This window comes from Vespa crabro, chromosome 2, assembly GCF_910589235.1.
Source record: "Vespa crabro chromosome 2, iyVesCrab1.2, whole genome shotgun sequence".
Lineage (NCBI taxonomy): Eukaryota > Metazoa > Arthropoda > Insecta > Hymenoptera > Vespidae > Vespa > Vespa crabro.
In genome coordinates this window covers 15800905-15826051 of record NC_060956.1, presented here as the reverse complement: position 1 = coordinate 15826051, position 25147 = coordinate 15800905, and the positions used below count along the sequence as shown (strand labels likewise).

The 25147-nt window shown below is 37.5% G+C and overlaps 1 protein-coding gene across 11 annotated transcripts in view; it reads right to left on the bottom strand.

Moving 5' to 3' along the window:
* Positions 1 to 247: 247 nt before the first annotated feature.
* Positions 248 to 25147, bottom strand: part of LOC124433118 — a 299244-nt gene continuing 274344 nt past the window's right edge. For 9 of the 11 annotated variants that reach the window (XM_046982751.1, XM_046982755.1, XM_046982753.1 and 6 more), the window contains 10 exons: positions 15914 to 16189; positions 12468 to 12582; positions 10196 to 10470; positions 9692 to 10111; positions 7257 to 8787; positions 7060 to 7163; positions 6562 to 6942; positions 6382 to 6465; positions 5581 to 5747; positions 248 to 4830 (listed from right to left, as the gene is read on the bottom strand). In XM_046982751.1, coding sequence (XP_046838707.1) covers positions 4479 to 4830; positions 5581 to 5747; positions 6382 to 6465; positions 6562 to 6942; positions 7060 to 7163; positions 7257 to 8787; positions 9692 to 10111; positions 10196 to 10470; positions 12468 to 12582; positions 15914 to 16189 — 3705 coding nt within the window. In that variant the 3' untranslated portion in view covers positions 248 to 4478. The remainder of the gene's footprint in view (positions 4831 to 5580; positions 5748 to 6381; positions 6466 to 6561; positions 6943 to 7059; positions 7164 to 7256; positions 8788 to 9691; positions 10112 to 10195; positions 10471 to 12467; positions 12583 to 15913; positions 16190 to 25147) is intronic. The other 2 variants (XM_046982750.1, XM_046982759.1) reach the window with 2 other exon arrangements.

The window sequence follows — 25147 nt, the reverse complement described above, 5'->3', positions numbered from 1 at the left end:
AATTTTGTTGTTATAGATGCGTAAAGTAAAAAAAAGAAATTATAAAAATTAAAACTATAGTTCGCCGAGATAGATGTATTAATGTATTAATTAAACGAAATGGAAACAAACGAATCGATGAACGATGAAGTATTTTCGTTCCAGTATCCATATGATGATGTTAAAATAATCTTAATTAGTTTTTTTTTCGTCTAATCTTATGCATTAAAAATAGTCTATTGAAAGATATGAAAACAAAAATAAAAAATACATTCTTTGATGCGTTTAATATATCATCCAGATTCATCGAACTCGATGTTACTGCGACAGGACTAATGGCAGTAATAATATCGGTACAACTCATTAGTTGATGGCACGGGTCCGTCTATGTACAAATAATGTAATATCATTTACCACATATCATTTAAATACATCACATATTTATCATTTTTGTTATACATATATATATATTCTTTATATAGATATATATATCATTCTTTTCTGTGACGTGGAGGGACTCGTTTGTACAATTCATGCATATCTTCGTTACTATTTCATTGCTTCGTTTGTTATGCCTTCTCTCCATTGTCTGAGTAAGCAGCCTCCAGCAGCTCTATACGTTACATAGCCATACTGCTCCAAATCCAGATATTACTACTATAAGCCTTCGCATAGTAAGTAGAAAATCAGATGTTGTCGGTATTTTCAGTTAATTTTTTATGATCATAGATATCTCGTCATAAAAACGATATATTTCTGTGATTTTTGATTAAAATAGGGCATGACAAAGAAATGACGATTGTTAAGTTATTTTTTTTGTTTTAAATGCCAGAGCTACTGCTTTAAAATGATCTTGATGATTTCTGGATTTGCAGAGTCAAAGAATTTTATCGCTTCGTTCCATTTATCACTATCTACGCCGTTGCCTTTGAATCTCTAAATTTGTTTAAGAGTTACATTACGTATAATAATAATTATATTAGTAGAAACTTAGTTTCTGTAACAATTGTATTGTCTTAAATGATATGTCTGCTAATTTTGTTGCCTTCGACCTATGCCTCGAGCCCGTGGTCGGAATACGTAACAATTTTATTCTTAAATAAACTAATTTTAAGATTCGAAATTCTAGAACCTTATATATATTATATAGATTTCTAGTTCTACGTTCTGTCGTTCGTACTGGAGGCTATTACCCAGGCGTAACAAAAGCAAGAATGCTTTACGATCACAAAAGGAGTGCTTCCATGGACATTAAAAATATTCGTAGCATCGTGATTAACACGTATGAATCTAACCGGAATGACACACGAAATATCGGATTGACAATGTCTTTGTAGCTTTGTAAGTTAACAAGCAGTGAAAAGAATCTTATATCGAATAGAGGATACATCGGATCTCTTAGAAGAAATTAAAGCAATTCCCTTTGTCATACTCCGCTGGATTAATATGTTATCTATATTGATAGATAAATAAATAAATAAATACATACGTAGGCAGTTAAATAAATAAATAATAAATTAGATAATTAGAAAATTAAATAATAAATAGTTAAATAAATATATATATATATATTATATAAATAATGGAGAATCATGGTCGAAACGTTTGGTGTCTAATTTCTGTATCGTCTCTATAAATTAGGAAGAAATAATTGATAATTAAGATTATGCGCTGACGTATTGATTATTTGAAATTTCATTGTATTCTGATCATTTAATGCCCGAAGAGAAATGTTTTCCCCCTTTTCGACACCAGACCTTCACCGAATAATCATGGACTCTTTACAGAAACAAGTCAAAGATTAAAAGCCACTGTTAAAAGTTATCAAGACTTGGCAGATTCTTTTAAAGCGTCCTCAGTCACTTTGCAATCATTTTGAGAAAAGTTTAAAAAGTTTAAATGTATATGGTGATTTATTTAATGGTAAAAGTTAATAAGAAGAAGAGTGTTAACAGTAACAATATTTTTAAGATAGAATTATAGCGTCTACGATCAGTGGCAACTCTCTTGAATAACAATTTAGAGTTTCACTAAATGAAACTTAATATACATATATATTTCAACATTTTATAGAACCTTAGAACGCCTTTTGTCATTGCTTTGATTCGCAATGTATTTTGTCTTTCTCAAACATATTGTATGCAATTCTTGGAAAAGATGTTCCTATATATACATATATAAATAGAAAAAGATAAAGATTAGAATCTGACTCAAATACAAAAGTACGTAAGTAAATATATCGTGTTTCAGTCAGTAAAATTCAACGCAACTCATCGTGTTAAATATAAACCAAAACGTGCGTCTGATATTTAAAAAGCAATACGAGAAAGATCACGAGCACGGATAAAAAGTTATAATATAAGAGAAAAATAAAACGGTTTCGTCTTAAGGCACCTTACATATAGGAACATCGTTACATCGTGTCCATCTAAAAAAAAAAAAGGAAGCATTATTCCTGATTAATTTTAAAATCGTGCGGCCCATCATTGTTTTTGCAAGAGTCTCGCCACGTAGTCCCTAGTAAGATAGAAAATCAAGTAAAGTGTATATACTTAGTTTATGTACCTATAGAATCTTTCTAAAACAACCTAAAACCTATTCTACTTAATATGCATAAATTTCATTTACTTGTACATACAGACACTGATGTATATATGTACAGACATGTACACATATTATGTACACATAGCAATTTAATAACCAGTATTTTAGTCATATTTTTAATAAAACTTCTCTATCCTCTGCCAGTACTGAATGCAAATATGTATAATATTTATGCATTAGCGCATATGTACTCATTATATTACACTCATTGTCACATGACATCTCCGAGCGAAACTTGAACAACCTTCTTGTTAGAGAACTATTTCGCCTAGACTATAAATTATTTTCAATTATATATCAATATATATATGTATTATATATCAATATATATATATATATATATATTTATATATTTATATATTTATATATTAGAATTTATACGATCGAATATTGTTAATGCTTCGTATAACAGAGGTAAGGAAATTAGGAAGCTTTTCAATGATCTTATGTGCATACGGTAAAGACTAATTATCGATCGTTTCTCATATGCTAATAATAAAATAACTAAATACAAAGAGTTAGAAAACGTACAAGCAATCGTTTCTTCCATTCTAGGATCAATTTTCGAATCATTTCTCTTTCTTCTTTATAATCATAAAAAATGTAGGACGAAGTAGAATTCTAAAATGTAAATTATAAATTGCCTAATGAGAAATTGATAGATTTACTTATAATATCATGTGACAGAATATAATAGTCTTTACAATTGATTCGTTAAATATTATAATTATTGTTTACTCGTGTAACATGAAAAGTAATGTTCGTAATTTGATCCTCGTGGTGAAAGAAAGAAATCGAAAAAAGAGAAAAGATAAACGTTATTAGGTCACTAAAAAAGAATGATAAAGTGGCAACAGGTAACAGCAATGTCTTGTGGCATAATTTGGGAACATTTCACGTGCATAATAAATAAGTACACATCCCTCTTCCAAATCGCGATTTTCGTATATATATATCAAATATTTGTTCGCGACTGCGCACTAGCTTTATATTTCGCCATTTGATTTACGCTTTTCACTGGTAATCGATATTTCGCTTGCATATCCACTGTGTACTTTCTTGCCTATCCACTGTGTACTTTATAATACATTGGTTTCTTCGGTTTGTTATTTATTTATTTTTTTATTTGTTAGGCCATATCCATCGATGGAGGTGAAATTCTGTTGGCATTATCTTATTGCCGACGATAAACGTGCGTCCTAATTTTCACCGTTTTTTCGTAATTTTTCTATTAGGAAGAAAAAAAAAGTATTACGATCGAATACCCTGTCTCCTCATAGAACAGAGGTTCGAAATTTTTGGTTGTATGTTTCGAGAGGAGCCGTCTTATCGTTATCACTTCATAGGCAACGCAGCGATCTGAAGCGTACGATGTTCGGATTTTTTCGCGAAAATTCACCGTGCGTGCATTTCGTATGCCTGATACCTATCTGATGAGTTCATAGTAATAGTCCGGCTAAAAGCGCTTATTTCTTATGTCCCGTATGAATCTTCTCTTCTTCATCTTCTTCATCTTCTTCAGCTTCCATTCCGCAGCTTTTGTGATCGCAAATAAAATGTAATCTTATTTCGAAAAGAATTACTTTTGTAGATGATAATCCTTGAAATATGTGTGTATCTCTCTATGTGTACGCGTGTGTGTGTGCGTGTGTATGTATGTGAATCATATTTCTTCGAGCACGTTTGCTTTTTTGTGGAGCGGGCGATGCCGTTCGGATTTCTTTCTTTCTCTTACTCTTTTTGTCATTTCATTGAGGTAGGAAGAGATAACCTTTATATCGCGTACGGATAAACAAGAACCTGCCTATGTTATCGTGCGATCGTAATCAAAATTCCTACCGTTAGAATTACAGTCTTCGTTAAGATAACTTAAGTTGAACTACGTGGGTCTCCCCCTATGGTGGCCTAAGTCTTGTAGGGTTGTGCCATAAATGCGCTGCATTTTGAGCGCTGATGTCGCCATTCGTTAAGGATACTTGCTGCTGTTGCTGATATTCTTGAGTCTCTGGCGATGCACTACTTGATTGTTGTACTTGTTGTTGTTGATGTTGTTGTTGTTGCTGTTGTTGCTGTTGCTGTTGCTGTTGCTGTTGCTGTTGCTGCCGTAACTGTTGACTTGGTTGTTGCAACTGTTGGAGCTTGGATTGTTGCGCCGGCCGTTTAGACTCCTGACCCGTAAAATCGGGGGATGGTATTGGCCTGTGTGACTTCATGTGCGCGCTTCTGCTTTTCACTTTGTTGAAAACTCTGCAAGAAGAAATATCATATTCGTTGAGTTTGAGATTATTTCATATCATTGACGATGCAACAAAAAGAAATGAATTTATTATTTTTCTTCTTTTTTAAGAAAGAACATTGAACTCCTTCCATCACTCGTTGATATAACATATGTCATGCTTTTCAAGGTACTTGCAGCACACATATGTGTAAGATAACATATCCGTTGTATTTGATAGACGAGCTGTGCGATTGTTGTTAAAATTGACATAGTGTAGATACTTTAGAATAGTGAAGGAGCAAATAAATGTAATATAAAAAAAAATGAGGTTTGCGAACTAACATGTGCTTTGTAGTAAAGATTAAAGGTAACACCAGCTGCAAATCGTTAATCAGCATTAACGTAGCGTGAGTTTGCTAATCAAAAGGACAAGTTGGATGCAACAGAAGTATGCTTTTTAACCTATTATTCATAACTTGCTTATTTCATCGTCGTAACAGTACGTATGGTATGACTTGTGTGTAAAAATAGGAACGAGGTGGCAACATTCCTTTATGCTCAAATCTCGTGCGAAAAAATGATCTTATATTAAAGGGGGAACCTAGCTGCATGTTACTTTCTGAAAAGAAAGATTTTTCTTCCTTTGGTTTTCTAAAAGCTTTCGAGTATCAATCGTCGCGTATGCGTAAAACCGATACTTGCCACTCGTAGCGTAGTTAAATTACTTTCTCCTTCGATTATCGGAAATGGGTAATTTAGATTAGAGATTGGAGACTTACTTCCCGCAAATCTTGCAGGGGTAGTGAAGTGGGGTAGGCACGGGTAGTTGTTGCTCAGAACTAGTGTGAGTTTGTGAGTTGGTGTTGACTGTGGCTTGGCCGGTTTTGCCGGTTTGGGCGATTTGGGTGCTCCCGGCCATCGTTACTGTTACACTTCCGCTAAAGCTCTGACAACACAAAGAAAACACAAAGCCAAAATAAACAACACAAACAAACAACAACGACGACAGATGAAAAAATACAAGGATCAGCGCAGAACACGCGCAGTACGTCTCTTTTTAAACGTTTAATAAAGAAAGCGTGAAAAAATGGACGGATCAACAACAAATCACATGCGACACTGATAGAAACGTTCACGCGCAAATACGTAAATACGGATGTAATGCCTTACACGGCGAATGCATACTCCGTATAGGGTACAAATCGATTGTCTTTGATAGATATAGCATGCTGAGCACAATTAAACAAGCAAACATTGAAAATTGTGAGCTTTTATCAAGTGACGATTTTGAAAATTTTATAAATGAGACTTTCGTGCTCAGTATATTAAATAAATTATACTTTTCTGTATGTCCTATATTTTCACCAAGACTTTATTTTATAATCACGTTTTTATAAGTATATTTAATATATTTAATAAATATCTCAATTTTCATTTTCGCAGTAATATACAAATGTACGAGTAACGTAATAATAATTTGTAGAGTCATATATTTGATAAAATATTTCGTGAATAGGTAGCAGAAAATATAAGATAGCGACAGTACAATAAACATATATAACATAAACAATGAAACTTACATCCGGACAATCATAAGCGAATAATCTTAATTCTCCTTCGCTGGTAGTGAAAGTTGCCGAGTTTTCTCTTTCGTTTGTCTGTAACTGTAAATTTCATGGCAAGACGAATTAGACATTAATTTTAAAGATAAAAAGAATTAATGACGTTTAATCGAGAAAATTTGTTGAGAATAAACTTACCAAAGTACGATGAATGATCGATTTCTCTTCGCTAAAGTCCATTTCCGTAACGGAGGAAATAGCGTCGCGAAGTTCTCTCATATCGTTACAATCCTTTCTTTCGCTCTTGATTTTTGGCTTTCCGTGATGAACGCGAAGCCTCTTATAATCATCGGGACAGAGTCTTTTCCAGAGGTAGTAGAATTGCACACATTGCTTAACGGACTTAGTCTCTACGTCTCGCGAAATTGATGAGAAATCCTTATTATATTTGAGTAATCCTTGATAGAATGTATCCATCTCGTGTGCTGTCCAACGATCGGATTCGTGGCATTTGTGGCTAAGCAACGGATGTTCGGGAGGTAACGTGGGTGTTGGTCTCATCAATTTCAGCATAGCTTCCTGCATATATTACGTATTATCTATTAGTATCGTATATTGGAACACATACGGAGATGGAATTCTTTTCTAATATACAGTTGAGATGAAATTTATGATCATCTTGGGATAGACCCTTACATGAATATTTCCTTTGCACATGTGTAATAGATGAAACGCATACTCTGTGTTTCTACCACCTCCTGGTATGCCAGCACAACAGGCAAAGTGTAAGTACATATCCACTGAAATAGAAAATAATGTAGAGTTTATAAAAAATTCAAATTATGACCAACGTTGATGAATGTTTAAATGAGTCTTATAAGATAGTAACTCACGCTCGTTGTTGGTGATTAAATCATTTATGCCTGGATCCCAAAGAAGATGGTCCTCTTCGGGTCCTCCTTTCCCTTTGTCTACATCGGAACCCAATGGTGGAATAGTGGGTTGATATCTAGTGCCTATGTTGATTCTAGGTGGGGGACCTTCGTTTCCTTGAGAATCATCCGAGCTAAAATCCGAGTCTTTTTCATATTGATGTAGTCTCGCGTAGAGTCCCGGACCAAGACGAGAAGGATTCAATATGGGCGGTGGGGTGTAACTACTGTCCCAATGCCGATCGCAGAGTTTCCTCAATTTCGATGGATACGAATGAGAACTGTTGGCATATTGGCCATCCATGCGTGGTCTTTTCTTGCACTGACGCATCGGACTGCCAGCAGAAACGCTACTAGGACTAAGAAATACGTCCTCGTCCAACAGCTCTTCCTTTATCTGTTCTACCGGAATCGAAAGATTTCCTATCATACTTTTGTTTTGTCTTGAATTGTTATTCTTCCCGGTATGACTAGTTTGAACGAGAAACTTGGCCGGATTGACGACTTGTTGCTGATTGAATTGCCCAGTGTTATACTGATTTTGTGTTTGTACGTTTAAGCCGAGATTTATGGTAACAGGATCGACTTTTGGTGTGGCCAATCGAATTTCCTTCTTGAATGTAATCGCTGGGCTAAGAGAGCCCGCTTGCACGAGAACGTTTGCCTTCTGAAGACCTGCTGTTTGAATAAGTTTCAACTCGCCGTTATTGTCGACGACTATGCTGGCGAGACTACCGTTGCCTAAGCCAAAATCGACGAGATTTTGATTGCTGATGAGCTTGTACGATTGAAATTCGAATCTACGTCGACCAGCGGTAGTGAAGTCTTTCGGTGCTGACGATAAAAGCGGATCCTCCGAATTTGGCATCATCTGACTTTGGAGAGCGTGATGTGGTGAGACGGGGAAGTTGCTGCTGGTGAAGGTAACGGGCCCAGGAGAAGACACTGAAGACGGTGGCAAAGATGAAAGAGGAGAAGGTGCTGGTGTTGCCGAGAGTGGACTTGGCAGTGGTGAATGTGGATTTGGTGATCCGGACCCGTAAAGATCCGCATCTGCTTCCGATTCACCAGGCAAGACTTCGCTCAAAGCCTCTTCCACTGCTGCAGCCGAAGACATCGTCGTCGTGTAGAAAGCCGCCGATAAAGGCGACGAAACTTGACGGACCGATTCGGGATCTTCTTGAGGGCTCAACAAAGGAAGATTTCCAGTGAGCAGTCCTTCCTGACTGGCCGGTGGTGTTGGATATGTGAAACTGGGACTGTCATGTCTGGTAAGCGGAGATGGTAATGGCGACTGTGTTGGCAAAGTATGTGGACTTTCTGTATATTGGGCACCGTAGGTACTGAACTCTGCTAAAGAATCTGGAAGCGGCGAGTTTACTAAGGCCTGAAGATCTGGATTGACCGTGTGTTGCGACGAGTATCTGTCCTCAAGCGTTATGTCCTGTAATTGCTCGTTGGATTGTTCTTGTAACAAGCTCGCAGTCTGAAACTAAAGGTAGTTGAATTGTCGATTTGACTGATTTTTTCAAAATTTCTCATCGTTTCTTTTGTCATTAAAATGTTCAGAAATTTTTATATCGACAGTAAAACGATTTGTTGACACGAATCATAATAGTTAAGTATGAAAAAAAAGTGGAAATACATTTTTATTTTAGGAGGAACCGGAGAAGTAGGGAGATTAACATTAATTTATGGAGAGCAGAAATTATACGGATACGCGTCTACCTTGAATCACGATTAAAGCTTCGTAGTCGTCTGTAGGATGAAAGAGGGCGATGTCATTCGTAAAAGGAAAGGACAAGAAGAAAGAGGAAAGTACACGACATCAGCGTAGAGTCTCTGGTGCCCGTAAAGCCGGAGGTTAACGAGACTGCTTGGTGACAGGGACAGATGGCAAGGCAAGGGAGAAAAGTAGGAGAAGACTACGGTCGCTTTTCAAACGGTGCAAAGCGTACTCGCTGCCAACTACTTAGATAATTCCCCTTATTAGATTTTGCCTTGGTCGATGATCCAACCATGCACTGTGACATAATTGTAACTACAACATTTTCAGCGCGGAATGCATAAAGCGACGGAGTAAGGCTAATTATGAACGTCAAAGAGCAAAGAATATCTTGTCTCTACACGCTTTCTGAACGAGGAAATATGCTTCTTTTTATTTTTCTTTGCCATCTTCTCTGCGCCTTCACTAACGCGTTCTCCTTTATTTTCCTACGATGGAACTACAAATCGAAAAATATAACAAACGAGAAATGAAGCGTTGATGTTCAATTTTGTTAGTCGCTTCTTCTACGTTCTCATAATTGATAAAGTGGACGACATTGAAGCAATAGACACGAACAAGAAATGAAAGAAAAAGTATGGAAATTAATCGAAAAATATCAGATATTTACTTGAATGGAATCCAATTGGGTAGCATGAAGAAGAACACTATCCGGTACGGCAGTAACCTGCTGAAATACTTCGTCTTGTAGACTTGGGCTGAAATAGCCACCATCCTCGGAGTACCCCGTCATTGTGAATGATTCTGTGACGGCAGGTGTTGCCTGAGTTTGGTTGTTCGGATGTTGTTGTTGCTGTTGTTGTTGTTGTTGTTGTTGTTGCTGCTGCTGCTGTTGCTGTTGTTGTTGTTGCTGCTGCTGCTGCTGCTGCTGTTGTTGTTGCTGCTGTTGCTGCTGCTGTTGTTGTTGCTGTTGCTGTTGTTGTTGCTGCTGTTGACTATTCGCTGCAGATTGCACCGAAGGTTGATACGTCAGATGTAATCTCTGTCCAGGGTCGGACGTAGTTCTCTTCACAGCCATTTTGGTAGTATTCTATAAAGAATAGATAAGATCAAACAGACTGAATAAGATTTTGACAGGATTTCAGATCGACTCATTCAACGAATCAAAATTGACCTTCAATATCATATCGGCCAATGCTTGCGCTTGTGCTTGCGTTTGTGCTTCTTGAAGTTGTTTTTGCACAGTCGTATGTCCACATACGGTGACGTTCGGTTGCCGAAAATGTTCTCCATCGGAAAGCCTACGTACTTTCTCGCCTGCCGCTAAAGGTGGAGGTGCAGGTACAGCAAAACCAGTTTTCCCGTTGATTTGAGAACCACCATCGACTTGGTTCGTGAACACGTTACTACTGTTTGCCCGAGGCTGCTGATTGATGTTCGCGTCCGCTGCTAGAATCAAATTTTTATATTACAATCGCTACATCTCATCCTTGAAAAAGCATTTTTCATCTTACGTGCGTTAATTTGCGTATATTTATTTGTTAAGTAAAATTAGGTATTTATTTTTCCCAGAAATAAAATTTGAAAATAAACTTTGAACGAAGTATTCTCGGTAATTTAAAGTAACTTGCAAAATAGTAGAAAAAGACACAATGAGAATAATGAAATAGGAGCTCGATTATACATGCAACGGAAAACACATTTATATATACATATATATATATATATATATATATATATATATATATATATGATACATATACGTCGATAGGTATATACATACATCTATATACGTATTGAGAATAAAAAGTTTCCTTTCGTACATTTTTCTCTTGGATGATCTTCTAACAGTAGATAAAATAAAAAGACTTACTAGAGTGAAAGAGTTACCGTAGGTTTCTCCATTTAAATTTTTGCTGTTAAATCAAAACATAAAGGAGAAATAGAAGGCATTTTTGATCGTATTTTTATCAAGTTTCCGTTTGAAAAACACGTTGTACGTAAATATATTTCGTTGTATATATATAACGAGCATATATACTGTCGATAATTTTAATGCTGTAAATCAGCGAACCATGTATTATTTATTCAAGTAAACGATAATGAATTAAGCTAATTAAAATCTTTACGACATTCGATGAAAAATTTTTGTAAAAATTTCAACAATAATTCATAAAAGTGAAAGATTCGTTTAAAATATAATAATTAAATCAAAGATAGTAATCTCGTATTTAGACTTATTAAATTTTTCGACATATGATATATGTCTGTACGTTGGTGTGTAGAAGGTGATGTATGTAATTACGTGTACATGTTGACCACAGGGACGAATGGATTTATAAAGAAGAATGTAAGCGTACAATTGTATCCGGACGAAACTTTTCCACAACGATTTCATGAATACTTATCTGGGTCACGTTCTGACTGCAAGCCCACGCCACGAGATATACATACATATATACATACATATCTACCACTTTAATTCGTTTTTCCTCTTATCTCCATATTTCCACCTTCGACTTTCTTTACTTTTTATTTTACATTTATGAAAAAAATTTATGAAAAAATTTATAAAAAAAAATAGATAAGATAAAAGTCAGGAACTATTGATTTTTAATGTGAACGAGTTTTTTTTACATCCCTTTTAAAAATGTCGAGTCTCCTACTATTCAAAGTTTAAATATAGAATATTGTAAGTAATCGATATCCTGTCATTCTGTTATCACTTTCTTTAAAATCATATGGTTTCCATCATCAATAATATTCATAAACGCTATATATTTTTTTACTATCGAAATAAAAGCACGTCTCATTTTACAATTCAGCCTCTCGAGCAACTTGCTATCGTACTTTTTGGGCAAACGGAGCTGAGTGAGATCGAGCATAAATCGCTAACGATGCTCGCTCCGTTACAAAAGCACGCTCGGTTAGCCTCCTCCTTTCCTCTCTGCCCCGTCCGTTTTGCTTTCGCTTCCACCATTCTCCACCGTCGCTTGATTTATCGCCTCGACATGGACAATGCGAGAAATATTCTGGCGTGCTCGCTTCGTAAATCACGCTTCTTCGGCAGTTCATGGCATACTATGGCGATGGACGCGCGCGCACACTCACAAAATATCGCTGTCAAATACGCGAGTACCTGAGAGAGGAAGAGAGAGACAGGTAGAGAGAGAGAGAGAGAGAGAGAGAGAGAGAGAGAGAGAGAGAGAGGAAGGAGAGAAGAGTGATTTGTTCGAAAGGACGACTTTGTCGACTAAACTGAGAAACGTGTTACGATATATGTATGTACGTATATACTACCGAAATCACATTTGCGGCTTTCACAATGTATCGGTTTCCACTATTTCGTATACGAAAAATCATATCTCATTTTTATTTAAAAAATTTTTCTTAGATAAATAATTATTATACATATATCAGTGTCCGTCAAAGAAATTCATACGTACCGGTTGTTCTCTTTTGAATGATCTTCTCCTCGATCAGTGCTCTGACGCTAACCGAGGCCGTTTGTAGAGGAGGTCCTACGACTTCTTTTTTCTCACTCTTCTTATTCTCGGCGTCCTAAAGAATAAAGATAAAGGATCGAGTTATTAAAATGCTATGAGATTGAATGTCTGGGCTATAAAGCGAATATATTAAAAACACAAGCATTCGATAGTATTTCGTTAAGAAAACGTTTCAATAGTAGTTTTGCGAATAGGTAGATCGATTTTTTCGATCGTGGCTAAAGTGGATAGGACGAGATTGTCATAGAAAATCGTAGGAATCGATATTCCATAGCGTGTTATCGAGTTAGCGAAGTGGAGAGCATTGATGTTCCTTTGTCGCGAGAATAGAGGCATCTCGAAAATCTCGTTAGCTGAGATTCTCTCAGCGAAGACAGCAACGGAGATGATCGAGTCTCGATCAGTCGCGAGAACTTTACAACGGCTTATCCAGGACTTCCGCTTCTATCCAGGACTTTGGATGGTCCAACCACTATGGAACTCGCGACGAGTGATCATGAATTAGAGGCTTGTATCGCGATTAAATTGACGGGGCTTGGGATAGAGATTGGAGAGGTGGGCTAGGGTGAGCTGTTCAGGAGAGGGCGGGACAGGCACGCTAATCACCGAGCGAAGCTAATTGAGGCGCCCATTCGATTATCTCATGATGGAATCTCTGGCGTGTGTGATACACCGTCCCACGGGATACTAGATCAAGAGCCACCTCGTCGAGCCTCTCTCGATGTCCTACTGAGATCTAAGAGTCTAACGAGAATCAAACATTTCTTTCGTCATTGTGTCACTTTTAACATTTTTATATCGATGTACATTTTAAGAAATAATTTGAAATAAATTTTCTTGAATGATCATATTTGCACATTATAAACAAATAGAATTTATACATAGATGGAAGAGTTATTTGTTACAAGTGTGAAAATGCGCAACGATCTTTGATGGATGCCGTACGTAACTAGTCGCGATCATTCTAGCGGTCGACAATTTCCAATCTCGAACTTCTGTACGTTAGCTCGTACGTGTGCCTTTGTCAACGTATATATCGCCTCTCACGAAATTGAACTCTGTCTTTGACGTGGATGCGCAACGTGAATTTCATGAATATTGATTGTTGCCCGTTAATGCGCGGAATTGATTGCGAGGCGTCCGTCTGTTACGAATCATCAGTTTGTTACGCGTCACGACATCGAATTTGGAATACATAGGCTGCTTTCTCGTCTTCCGTTCTATCAGACGGTTTAGAATCTTCTCTATATGAATTTTATTGGAATTCGAATAAAAAACATATCATATAATTAATCATGTTTCGGCAAAATACAAATTGAAACAGTCATATAGAACAAAAATTGTTTGAAAATTTTATGAAAAAGAGAGTAAGAAAAATATATCAAACAAAACAAATAGGGAGAAATGTATAATACGTAGATTAGATTCGAAATCAGGAAAATTGACAGTAATTCCAAAGTTTTTTCCTCTATTTGCTTCAAAACGTCAAACTGTCCGTATGAGAAGATACCTCAAAAATATATTATAAGTGAATTTGCCTTTTCTATTACAGCGTGTTCTACTAATAGCAGTGTCCATAGTATCGAAGTCGAATGTACAGAGAAAGAAAATGTATTAATCCGAATATATTCGTAGGAAGGATCATCGAAAATTTTCAATAATTCTCGGTCGTGGTTGTACGATCGGTCATTCTTCCTTTCCGTGAACGAGAAGTTCGACCAATGCCATGAAAGAGTCAATGGTTCGAGGACTCGCCCTACACGTCAAGTAGAATCGACTTGGAACGGGGGCGTTGCTGTGGTAGGACTCAAACAGGGCTACGAGGAGGGTCGGTACAACGATGAAAACTCGACTGGTTCGAGCGAGAGCACCACTGTTGCAAACCCAGACCGTAACCAGTCAAATTCAATCTGCATAATGGAGAAAGCTCGAGACAATGTTTGTACGTCTCTCTCTCTCTCTCTCTCCCTCTCCCTCTCTCTCTCTCTCTCTCTCTCTCTCTCTCTCTCTCTCTCTCTCCCTTTCTTTCTCTCATGTTCTCTTTTCGTTCATTTTTCATACCCTCATCGAGCACACCTCTCACTCCCTTTCATTCTCTTTTCCTTTTTCTCATTCTTCCTCTTTTCGATTCGATGAGGACTGCTTCGAAGCTTGGGACGAACGAAAGAGCTTGTTAATGGGTTCATTTGGATTTGATCATCGCCTTATCTTTCCATCAATTCCGGTCTCTTTCACTCTCTCTCTCCTCTCTCTCACTCTCCTCTCTCTCTCTCTCTCTCTTTCTTTCTTTCTCTTTCTCTCTCTTTCTCTCTCTTTCTCTCTGCTTAGCCATTTATTTATCCGCTGAGTTGTTCCGATACTTACTCCGCCGTTTCGTTCTCCACATCATTGTAATCGTATTACTTTTTATCGTATGCTCGTTTATTCACACTCCATGAAATGGCTACGGATCATTGACGATACTCAATCTTGAATTAATTGATTGCTTTGATATAATTCGAAATTTTAACTTCATGAAATTGAAATGAAAATATTTCTTTAAAGTTTGAAGTAAATAAAAAAAGTAGATAGAATGAATGTTTAATAAAAATATTTTTTTTTTAACACCAGAACGGTCGCTTAACGATGATCCTTCACTGACTCCTCATGCATCCAACTCGTTATTTTTTTTTTTTTTTCAGAAAGAACATATTAAATAATCGCGGCCTGCGAAGGACTGGAAATTAATTGATCGTTTGAAATCTCTGGTCACATTCGCATCGCCTTTCCAATCGAACTTTTTTTCTCTCTTTTACTTTTTTCTTCCCTTTCTTGGAGAGTTTATCGAAGTGGAAAAAGACATTCTCGCGCTAGTATTTGGCTCCTTTCACCTCATCCCATGTTGCAGAGAAAAACCCCCCACTCCGTCTTCTCCACGATTGAAAAGAGAAAAACTTTTGCTCTGCAAATCTTTCAGTACTTTTCTATGAACGACGTTGCAGTTCGTTAAGACATTTTTAATCAGCGCAGAAGGAGAAGAGGAAGAGGAGGAGGAGGAGGAGGAGGAGGAGAAGAGAGAATGAGTAAGAGCAACATAGACGGGCTTTCGGTCGAAGAAAAGTGGGAAAAGAAAAAGCGTTCGGAAATCGCTGATCTTTCTGTTTCGACGATTGCAGAAGCAGCATCCAGACCATTTCTTTAACCTTAATAAGATCCACGACGGAGAGAAAGGGAAGGGAAAAACGATGGAAAGTTAAAAGTTCAAAGGACGCTTCCTTGAAATTTCGCAAAGAGACCGTCCGCTCTCATTATTTTTTCCTTTTAAGTCGTTTTCTACTTTAACTTAAAATTCTATCGAAAATTTTCGGATCGAATGTTAAAGCCTTTCTCGAAAGGAAGGTTTTTACCTTTTTGAAGTAACCGCCATGTAGCCTCATGTGACCATTGAGCGCTGGTATGTTCTTAAATTTTCTATGGCACAAGTTGCACTCAACCGGCTTCGGTTCGGTCTGAGGCTTGTTCGACACTGAAACCGCACCGGGAGAGGCTGAACTTCCCGGTGAGGGACTACCCTTCCCAACGTTTCCATTTCCAGGCGAATTAGCCTGCTGCTGTTGCTGCTGAGCCTGTTGTTGTTGTTGTTGCTGCTGCTGCTGCTGCTGTTGAGCCTGCTGCTGTTGTTGCTGCAACCGAAAAGAAAAAAACGGAATTCTTGATTAGCAAAAATTTTGTTTTATTTCGTTTATTAAATATGAATATTTTAAGCTTTTATCATGCAATTATAGTATTAAATGTATAAAACCAATATTGCATTCTATTAAGTATAAATTAAATATGCTTTAATATAACAGTTGGAAATCATTGATACTATTATTTTCAACAAACGTATTGGTTTTGACGTATATTTGCAGTCATGAAAAATAAAGTTATAAGAACATGATCGAGAGAAAAATGTTCTTCCAATAAGATATTTTTTGAAATATACGAAAGCTCTAGAGAGCAGCGATACGGAAAAATTCTTTTTTTTCCAAAAGTTCTGTGAAAAATCGAAATATTTCGTTCTGTTTCTTTTTAGAAAGAAAGAAAGAAGAAGAACGCTGAGACGAGGAGAAGATAGAAAAGATATTGTCTACGCAGCGTTTTGTAATTCGCAATTTTTCAAGAATGAGATTCAAAATCCTTGAAGAATGAACGCAGGAGACAACAAAGGTGTACTAGATATATTTCTATCTTTGCTTTTTTTTTCTTCCTTTTCTCTCTTTCTCTCTCCTTCCTTCCGACTAAATTCCTATTCTCATTGTTAGTTGATAAAAGGAAAGCACTTTGAGTTTCTTTCCATGCGATTTAGAACTCTTGTCGGATGTCTAAGTCCGAAGACCACTACGAGACGAAATTTTTCTTCTCTTTTCTCTTTCTCTCTTTCTATTTCACTCTTAGTCATCTCCAGAACAACAAAAATGCGAGAATTCTAAGATTCAGAATTCAAATCCTTCAATCAAAACGATAAAGGAAAAACGCAGAATCTCTTACGTATTTTGATTTCTCAAAGGCTTTCGATATGATTGATCAGCGGATTCTCATGAAAAAGTTAGCACGTTTCAACTTCTCACATACAATATTGTTTTGACGATTCTGGTTGTATCTGACGGAACATCATTAATCAGTGCGAATTGACAACATGTGCTCATTATAAAAGCCAATTTTCTCAAAAGTCCTGTAGGATTCTGTTTTAGGTCCTTTTTTATGTGCTGTATATATCTGGAATATTAGTAACGAGATTCGCCACTGTATGATCATCAAGTACACTGATGATCTTCAAATTTACCTCCATATACACTTTAATAGGTTCGCGGATGGTATTGCGAAGGTCAATAATGATATAACTCACATTGTGTCATAGTTTACGATTAATAATCTCCCACTAAATCTGTGTACGTTCTTAGTTTCCTCGGTCTCAGAGTAGATGATACGGACATTCCTCTTTACAGTGTCATTAAGTTACTCAGTGTCCATCTGCAGAATAATGTCAGGTGGCAAACATGTCATGAACATATGTCATGAGGTTTATACTCTCTTATCATCTTTAAGTAAAAAACAGATATGCACTCTCTCATTCATTAAAGACAAAGCTTATTATGAGTTTCACCTACTCTCACTTTAATTACTGTTGCTTGATGCTTATTGATATGCATGCTGTCGACGATATGCGTCTATAGCGAGCACTGAATTCCTGCATTCACTTTATTTATGGTGTGTGACGAGACGTTCATATCACGTGATACTACGAATGTCTAAGTTTGCTCAGGGTTTAGTAATGATGTTTCTACTTCCTTGATATCTTTCTATACTCTTCATAATAAGGCAACGTGCTGGATTCCTTACAAGTTTTATTTGAATGAAGGTCAGACCTTTGGGTATTAGGACCTAACGTTCACGTTTGGGATCACGATTAAATTATAACACACTATATCGCACTACCGCACTGTCTCATTCACTTGCATTGCTGATTTACCGGTTCTGGAATGCTCTTTCGTTGCACATACGCCAGGTGCAAACTACGAACAGTCTTGCAAGCGTCTTTTGCACCGTTGATTATCATAATTTCGATGTGAGACGACCAGCAGCAACATATGGCAATTTTACTTTGACAATGAGTACGCTTTCAGGTGTTGCGCTGATACTCGTAACTAAATATTTCGTATTAATAATTCTCGGCTGTGCACGTCAACGGAAGTGTGATTGGGCTTGAGTGTGTGTAATCTCTAACATTGTTATTGGTTGTCAGCGCCAAGTGTGAATGTATTATTGATTGTGTGTGATCGCTGATGTATGTTTACTGAATGAACGCGGACATAATCCAATGTTTGTTTAATTGTTTTCATTATTTCCGTTATAAATAGGTATATGATTAGTTTATAAGTATAAACTTTAGGATTAGTTTTATGTTTATGTTTATATCTAATTTACAAATGCAATTATTATTATTATTATTATTATTATTATTATTATTATTATTATTATTATTATTATTATTATTATTATTGTTGTTGTTGTTGTTGATTTTATAGTACTCTAATTTATTTTTATTGGAGAAAGTGCTATAACGTGTTTCATCTCTTCGTCGTATCAATAGTATCTAATTAATCTCACATGTGACTTATATTTCACTATATCACTTATACTACATGCAACACCTTTACAGTATAGCACTGTTGTCTCATGCTTGTTACATGTAAAAATGTGAAAGTTTTGTATACTGTATCGTTCTGAAGGAGATTAACCCTGGAACGGAATCAATAGCAATCAATCAATCTTTCCTTTCTTTTTGACGTCCCTTTCTCTCTCTCTCTCTCTTTCTCTCACTCTCTCTCTCTTTCTCTCTCTCTCTCTCTCTCTCTTTCTCTCTCTCTCTCTTTCTCTCTCTCTCTCTCTCTTTCTCATTCTTCCTATTTCATTTCTATTTCACTCTTCGTCGTCTCTAGAACAACAGAGATACAAGAATTCTGTCGAAAAGCATGTATTCAACTAAGATCATTTTTATATGGATCTGTAGGAGAAAACTTCTAATTACAAGAGTTCTTGATTAATTGGCTTTCCATTTGATATTCCCAACATAGATTTTTCATCAACGGATTATTTATTTCATATATACATATATAGAAAACTCCTTGAAAATTTCTACTCTATTCTATTTCATTATTCTAAAAAATCGTGAAAAAAGGATTTAATTATGTAAAGAATTAAATAAGATGTCTCAATTAAGTCGACAAATAAGATAACAAGAGTATTTGAGGAAAGAAAGGTTGGAAACAATTTTGGGATTATCGGAATAGCTTAAACCTTAATAATGGACTAAATTTGAAAAATTTCGATATTCTTTTTGTATATCCTTTTTATCTCTCTCTCCTTCTCTCTCTTGTTGTTTTACGGCGTTAAAGTGCTTGGAGTGTTTTTCTTTTGGGTTACATCTCATCTTCGAGTGGACCCCTTCTATGAATATTGCGAAAGCGCGAACTTAATGACTGGCGGCGCAATACCTCTAAAGCTTTGTGACTTAGAGAACGTACTTCCGACGAGTACCTTCCAACTCGATACGGAGTGAAAAAGGAAAAGAGGAGAACGGACGAAAGCGGGTCTAAAGCGTACGAGGGAAAAAGAAAGAGAAGAGAAAGAGAGAAAGAGAGAGAGAGAGAAAGAGAGGGAGGGAAAGGTAGAAGAAGGGGTCTTTTATAAAGGTTGATCACCTGAGGCTCGCGTAATTACCTGGCAAGCGGAGAATCGTTGGGGCGGGCAAGAGAGACGCGCGAGGCGTTGCGACGGTAATCAAAGAACGCTCTGTGTTAGCGCGCAATTAACCTCTCGACCGCGGCCTTTCAATGCCAGCAACCGGTGCTTCGCCGCGCTTCACCGCGTTTCGTCGCGCTTCACAGCGCACTGCGCCGTTCCTCTTCTCGCTTTCTTACGGAAGCCCGTCCGACGTACGCTAACGTTTCCCTTTTAATTGCTCGTGCGTGCTACGCGTTTACTTTCTCTATTTCGTTTTCTACTTCGCTTCATGTTCACACGAAATGAACTGCAGAGAAAGAGGTGAAGAGAAAGAGAGAGAGAGAGAAAGAGAGAGAGAAAGAGAGAGAGAGAGAGAGAGAGAGAGAAAGAGAGAGTGAAAGAGAGAGAGAGAGAGAGAAAGAGAGAGAGAAAGAGAGAGAGAGAGAGAAAGAGAAAGACATATAGATCTATTTATTATCAGTCATGTGAAGAGAAAACCATAGAAAAGACAGAACTTTTATAATTAAAGGGAGTATATTAGAGGTAGGTTTATTTAGACGGTGTCGTTTTTTATGATTGAATTAGAAAAATCCTTGACTAATTATAATTTCAAAAAGAGATTTTTCTTCTCTTAGCATATTTGTTTGTTCCTTCGAATTCTATGATGAAAGCAACCAATTTGAAGAATTTTATCCATTTAAAAGTCATACATATGTACAATGCATAAACGTCCATATTTAAAATAGGTATACGAGGTAAACAAAAAATGTGAAGTGCCAATCGTGCTTTTCAAAATTATGCTTCTACGTAATCGTTTCACGTGAATGACTCTTCCATTACTAACGAGCATTTTCGAAGTAAAAAATACGAGACATGAAGTACATTCGAGCTGGCGTTAATAGTTTTTGATTTTCGTTCGTCGACTTGATATATTTGAATAGAACACCAAGCTTGAACGAGAAGCCACGTGTCCTTTCTCTCTTACTTCCCATCAAATAGGTAGTAATCCAATCGATAAACGGTAATCGCTAGGCACACCGTAACGGCGATAGAAACGGACCGAGTTTAATTTAAAACGCAACTCGCGGAAAGCCGCGCCAATAAAATCGCTTTTAATTCCAGTCGACCGTTCGCACCATTCTCGGCTCTCTTATATTTTTTCTCTTTCTTTCTCTCTATGTTTCCTCATCTTTCTCTCTCTCTCATATTTTTTCTCTTTCTTTCTCTCTATGTTTCCTCATCCCTCTCTCTCTCTCTCTCTCTCTCTTTCTCTCTTTCTTTCTCTCTCTCTCTGTTCTCCTTCATTTTTTTAAGAGTTAAATAAATCGCATCAGATTTCTATCGACACTTCGATTTTCGAAATCGATGCTCGAGAGAAAGAAAGAGAAAGAGAAAAAGTTCTTCATTGTTTTCCTTTATTTTTATTGTAAGAACTCCTTTCATCAGTGCGCCTTTATGTCAGCATCGTAAAAAATAAGGAAAAGAAAGATAAATTCGAAAGTTTTTTTTTGAAAATAAGTTTTTTTTAGAAAGATATTTCGTTTGAAGAAATTATCGTCGTAAGGAGAAACAATAAATATCGTTTATCGTATCGGAAAAGCGTTAGCTTTTCCATAGTTTAAGGATTCGTATTATTAAAATGCTAGGAGAACTTCTATGAAATTACAAAGATTTTCGAACGGCTGATCAATTGGTGCGGATGAAGATGTAGCTCATTTCTCTTACGAGCTTGTCATCGTTGCCGTTTTCTTCTTCATCTCTTTTTTTCTCCTTCATTGTTTAACGCCAGAACAGAGATCGAGAAATAAAATGGCAGAGCGGACGCGACGTTCAAGAAGAAAATGATATCACCCTAGACAGGTGTTACTCGAAGCTGCGTGATATTAGAGACATGAGATAGAAATTGAAAATTTTAATGAGCTTTAACTCGCCCGAGAGCTTTTGTGGAAGAAAAAAGAAAAAAGGAAAGAGAGGAGAGAAACAAAAAGACAAAGAACCATGAGATAAAAAGACGAACGAAGAGTATAAAAGAATATGAGAGGAAAAGGATCGACGAGAACCGATCTAAATGGCGGAAATGGTGGCTCGCGAGAGGGTCGTTACCACCGAGTTATTCGGTGAGTCGGTATCTTGGCTGTTCCTGGCATGTATGATTAAATTAGAACAATGCCGGCATAACTTGCCGTGCCTCTACTAATCGTTTTCTCTCCTCTTCTCTATCTTTCTCTCTCTAGTATCCTACCAGTTTACCACTTACTAGACGCTGGTAGTTTAGGAACTCGGCGGTACTTCTCCGGCACCAACCCTCTAGCACACTGCATCTATGTCTATGTAGTTCTATCTTCTTCTATTATATTCTCTATTCCTTCTCTCTCTCTCTCTCTTCTCTCTCTTTCTTTATCTATCCATCTATCTCTTTGCGGTTCCATGTCCTTCTCTCTCTCTCTCTCTCTCTCTCTCTCTCTCTCTCTCTCTCTCTCTCTCTCTCTCTCTCTCTCTCTCTCTCTCTCTCTCTCTCTCTCTCTCTCTCTCTCCAGCCAGCCTTCGGTAGCAGTAATTTTACACTCTGAGCGATTCCACGCTGAGTCTCGAGGTAATAGCATAACGACAATGCCTTCGGCCGAGCTAATCGTTTCCGTCGTTGGTTGGAACCAACTCCATTCCGTTTCAAGACGTCAGCTTTCAGCAAATTATCAACGCATTGAAGTGTGCATATACTGAGAAATACGTTCATTCTTCCGTAGTAGTAGATATTACTGTAGCATTAAAAGCACAAGCAACATTGAGTAGCTACGGACATGGCTTTATATTAACAAAAACGATTCATATCAAAATGGCCCGAAGCTATGGTCTAAGACCTTGTTCGCGTGCCACTGCACGTGTTCAAGGTAGAAGTATGCGAGAGAAAGGTCGAAGGTTATATGGCTGGTATTTCATTTTCTTCATAGAAGTTCTTGCTCGAACTTTTACGAGAAGGCAGGAAGTAAGGAAGAAGGAAGAAAGAAGGAAGAAAGAAGGAAAGAAGAGAATATTATGCCCGGGCAATCTATTAAAATTTCTCTCTGGATTTTGTCATCCCGCTTGGAGGCTGATCGCGACCGACAGCGTAAAACTTGGAACAGCCGTCGCACCGAGAGAATACACTTTCCTAAAGTTCATATTAATTTTTCAGATATGTAGGTATATACTACATATATAGTATATATTCACGATCTTACGACCCAAGGGAAACGGAAGTATATCCCGATGATATATCTTTTAAAGTAGGTATACTAAAAAGGAACGCTATTCTTTCCACTTCTTCCATTTCTTCTTTCTCTTATTCTTCTTGTCAATAACACCGAATTCTGATATCAGTTATATATCGATAGATTCTGATTAATTAGAATTTTCAGTGTTTTATCTCACAACCAAATTTTTCTATTCCAGGAATGGTAAAATGAAATTTGGTGCGAAAACTCAATGAAAGTTACATAGGCGAATCGTCCTACGATTCGAAAATCTAATTCAAAAACTCATCAGAGTATCCTTTCGTTCGTTTCAGAGAACCTGTATAGATGCTGTATGGTGTTGGAGTGTGATAAATAAAAGCATAAAAGTATAAGAAAGAAAAAAAAAGGGAAGAACGAACGCAACCGATGATAGTAGAGAAAGATAGGTGAGTATATATAAAAATGATACAAGGAAAGACAAGATGAAGGAAAAATGAAAAGAATGGAAGGGAAAGGGGGACAGAATGATGTAAAGAGAGGGAGAAGGGAGGAGGAGGAGAAGAAGGTGGAGAAAGTGTAGAAGTGGTAGAAGAAAAGCGAGAGGAGTGTCGCGTAATTACGTTTTGTCGCTCGCCACCCGGATTTCCTTTGTTACATTAGCCGTTCCCCTATCCTACGGTCCAGAATCTCTGAATACGACGTTGGGGCGAGAGCACCGTTAATCTTTAACGACTTGAATACAGCAAGCCTTCAAGAGAATCAGAGACGAGTGGGAGGTGGAAAAAGAGGGTTCGAAGGAAGAAAGAGAGAGAGAGAGAGAGAGAGAGAGAGAGAGAGAGAGGGAGGGAGTCCGATTCTCGATGACGCAGGATGTCAGCCTGGTGGCTTTGTAATCGAATTCTATCTTTCGCCTTTTCGGTCATGTGCTACCTAATACCTAAGTACCTTCTTCATCGCTTGAACCGATCCGTTTAAAAGCGAACGGTCAGCTAAGAAAGAAGTTGGAATTTATTAGAATACATTCTTTGGTGATACTAAAAATTTCAAATGTGAGTGAATTTCCTTAGAAAACATTCTCTCTCTCTCTCTCTCTCTCTCTCTCTCTCTCTCTCTCTCTCTCTCTCTCTCTCTCTCTCTCTCTCTCTCTCTACTTTTATCATTGACGATATCGTTCGAATGAAAAGAAAGAAAAAGAACAAATTCTTTAATTCTTTTCAATAATCTTCACAACTATCTAGCCTTCTATCCAAGGAACTCGTTCTATTAATTTCTCTCTTCGATATTTTGACGGTATGGCATCTTGCATTCCTACTACATGCATTGAAAGGCCACGTATAGCAGGTAGAGATTGAGGAGAAAGAGACGAGCCTTCTCATCTCGATGATGCTTCAGACATAGACCGAAGAGAGAAAGAGAGAGAGAGAGAGAGAGAGAGAGAGAGAGAGGGAGAAAGAGAGAGAGAGAGAGAGTGAGAAAGAGAATGACGAAGAGAAGATAGCAAGAAGGAGGAGGAGAAAAGCTGGTAGGAACGGTAATGGAAACAGAATGGGATAATTCCGCGAGCCGCGGACGAACGCGGTAATTGCAAATAATTGCATTGTCTTCGAGTCGTTCGCTTTGGTCTCTCTCTCTCTCTCTCTCTATCGCTTGAAGTCTCTATCTATCTTTCTTCTCTCTCGTGTTGCTCTTCCCTCTCGACGAGTGAGCTCTCTGAATTGCTTTGGTACGAATTGAGAGCCGGCTGGTGGAAACCCTCATACCGATTAGGAAATCTGGTCTTTCTCTGGGTTCTGTCCAAGCCCTCTTCCCTTCCTTTCTCCGTTCTATCTCACAAACTCTCTCATCAGGTTCTACGTGTGTATAGTCTATCGGTAGATCGACACGGAACCACGTGGAAATTACGGTCGAGAGAAGGAAACGTTTGGCACGCCTGGCATTGACCAGCTTACACGCCGTTCAGATATATTCCTTTGAGTTTAGATGCATCACCTTAATGCTCCGCACGAGACGTTCTCTCGAGTACGTTCTACGGAAAATCGATATCGCTCCATCGCACCTATGGAAAGTAAATGACGTGGAGCGAACGATCGGTTATTGAGCCAACGATATGCGCGAGAATAAGTTATTAAGTTTCTTAAGACTTCGAGAGAAAATTTCGATGTT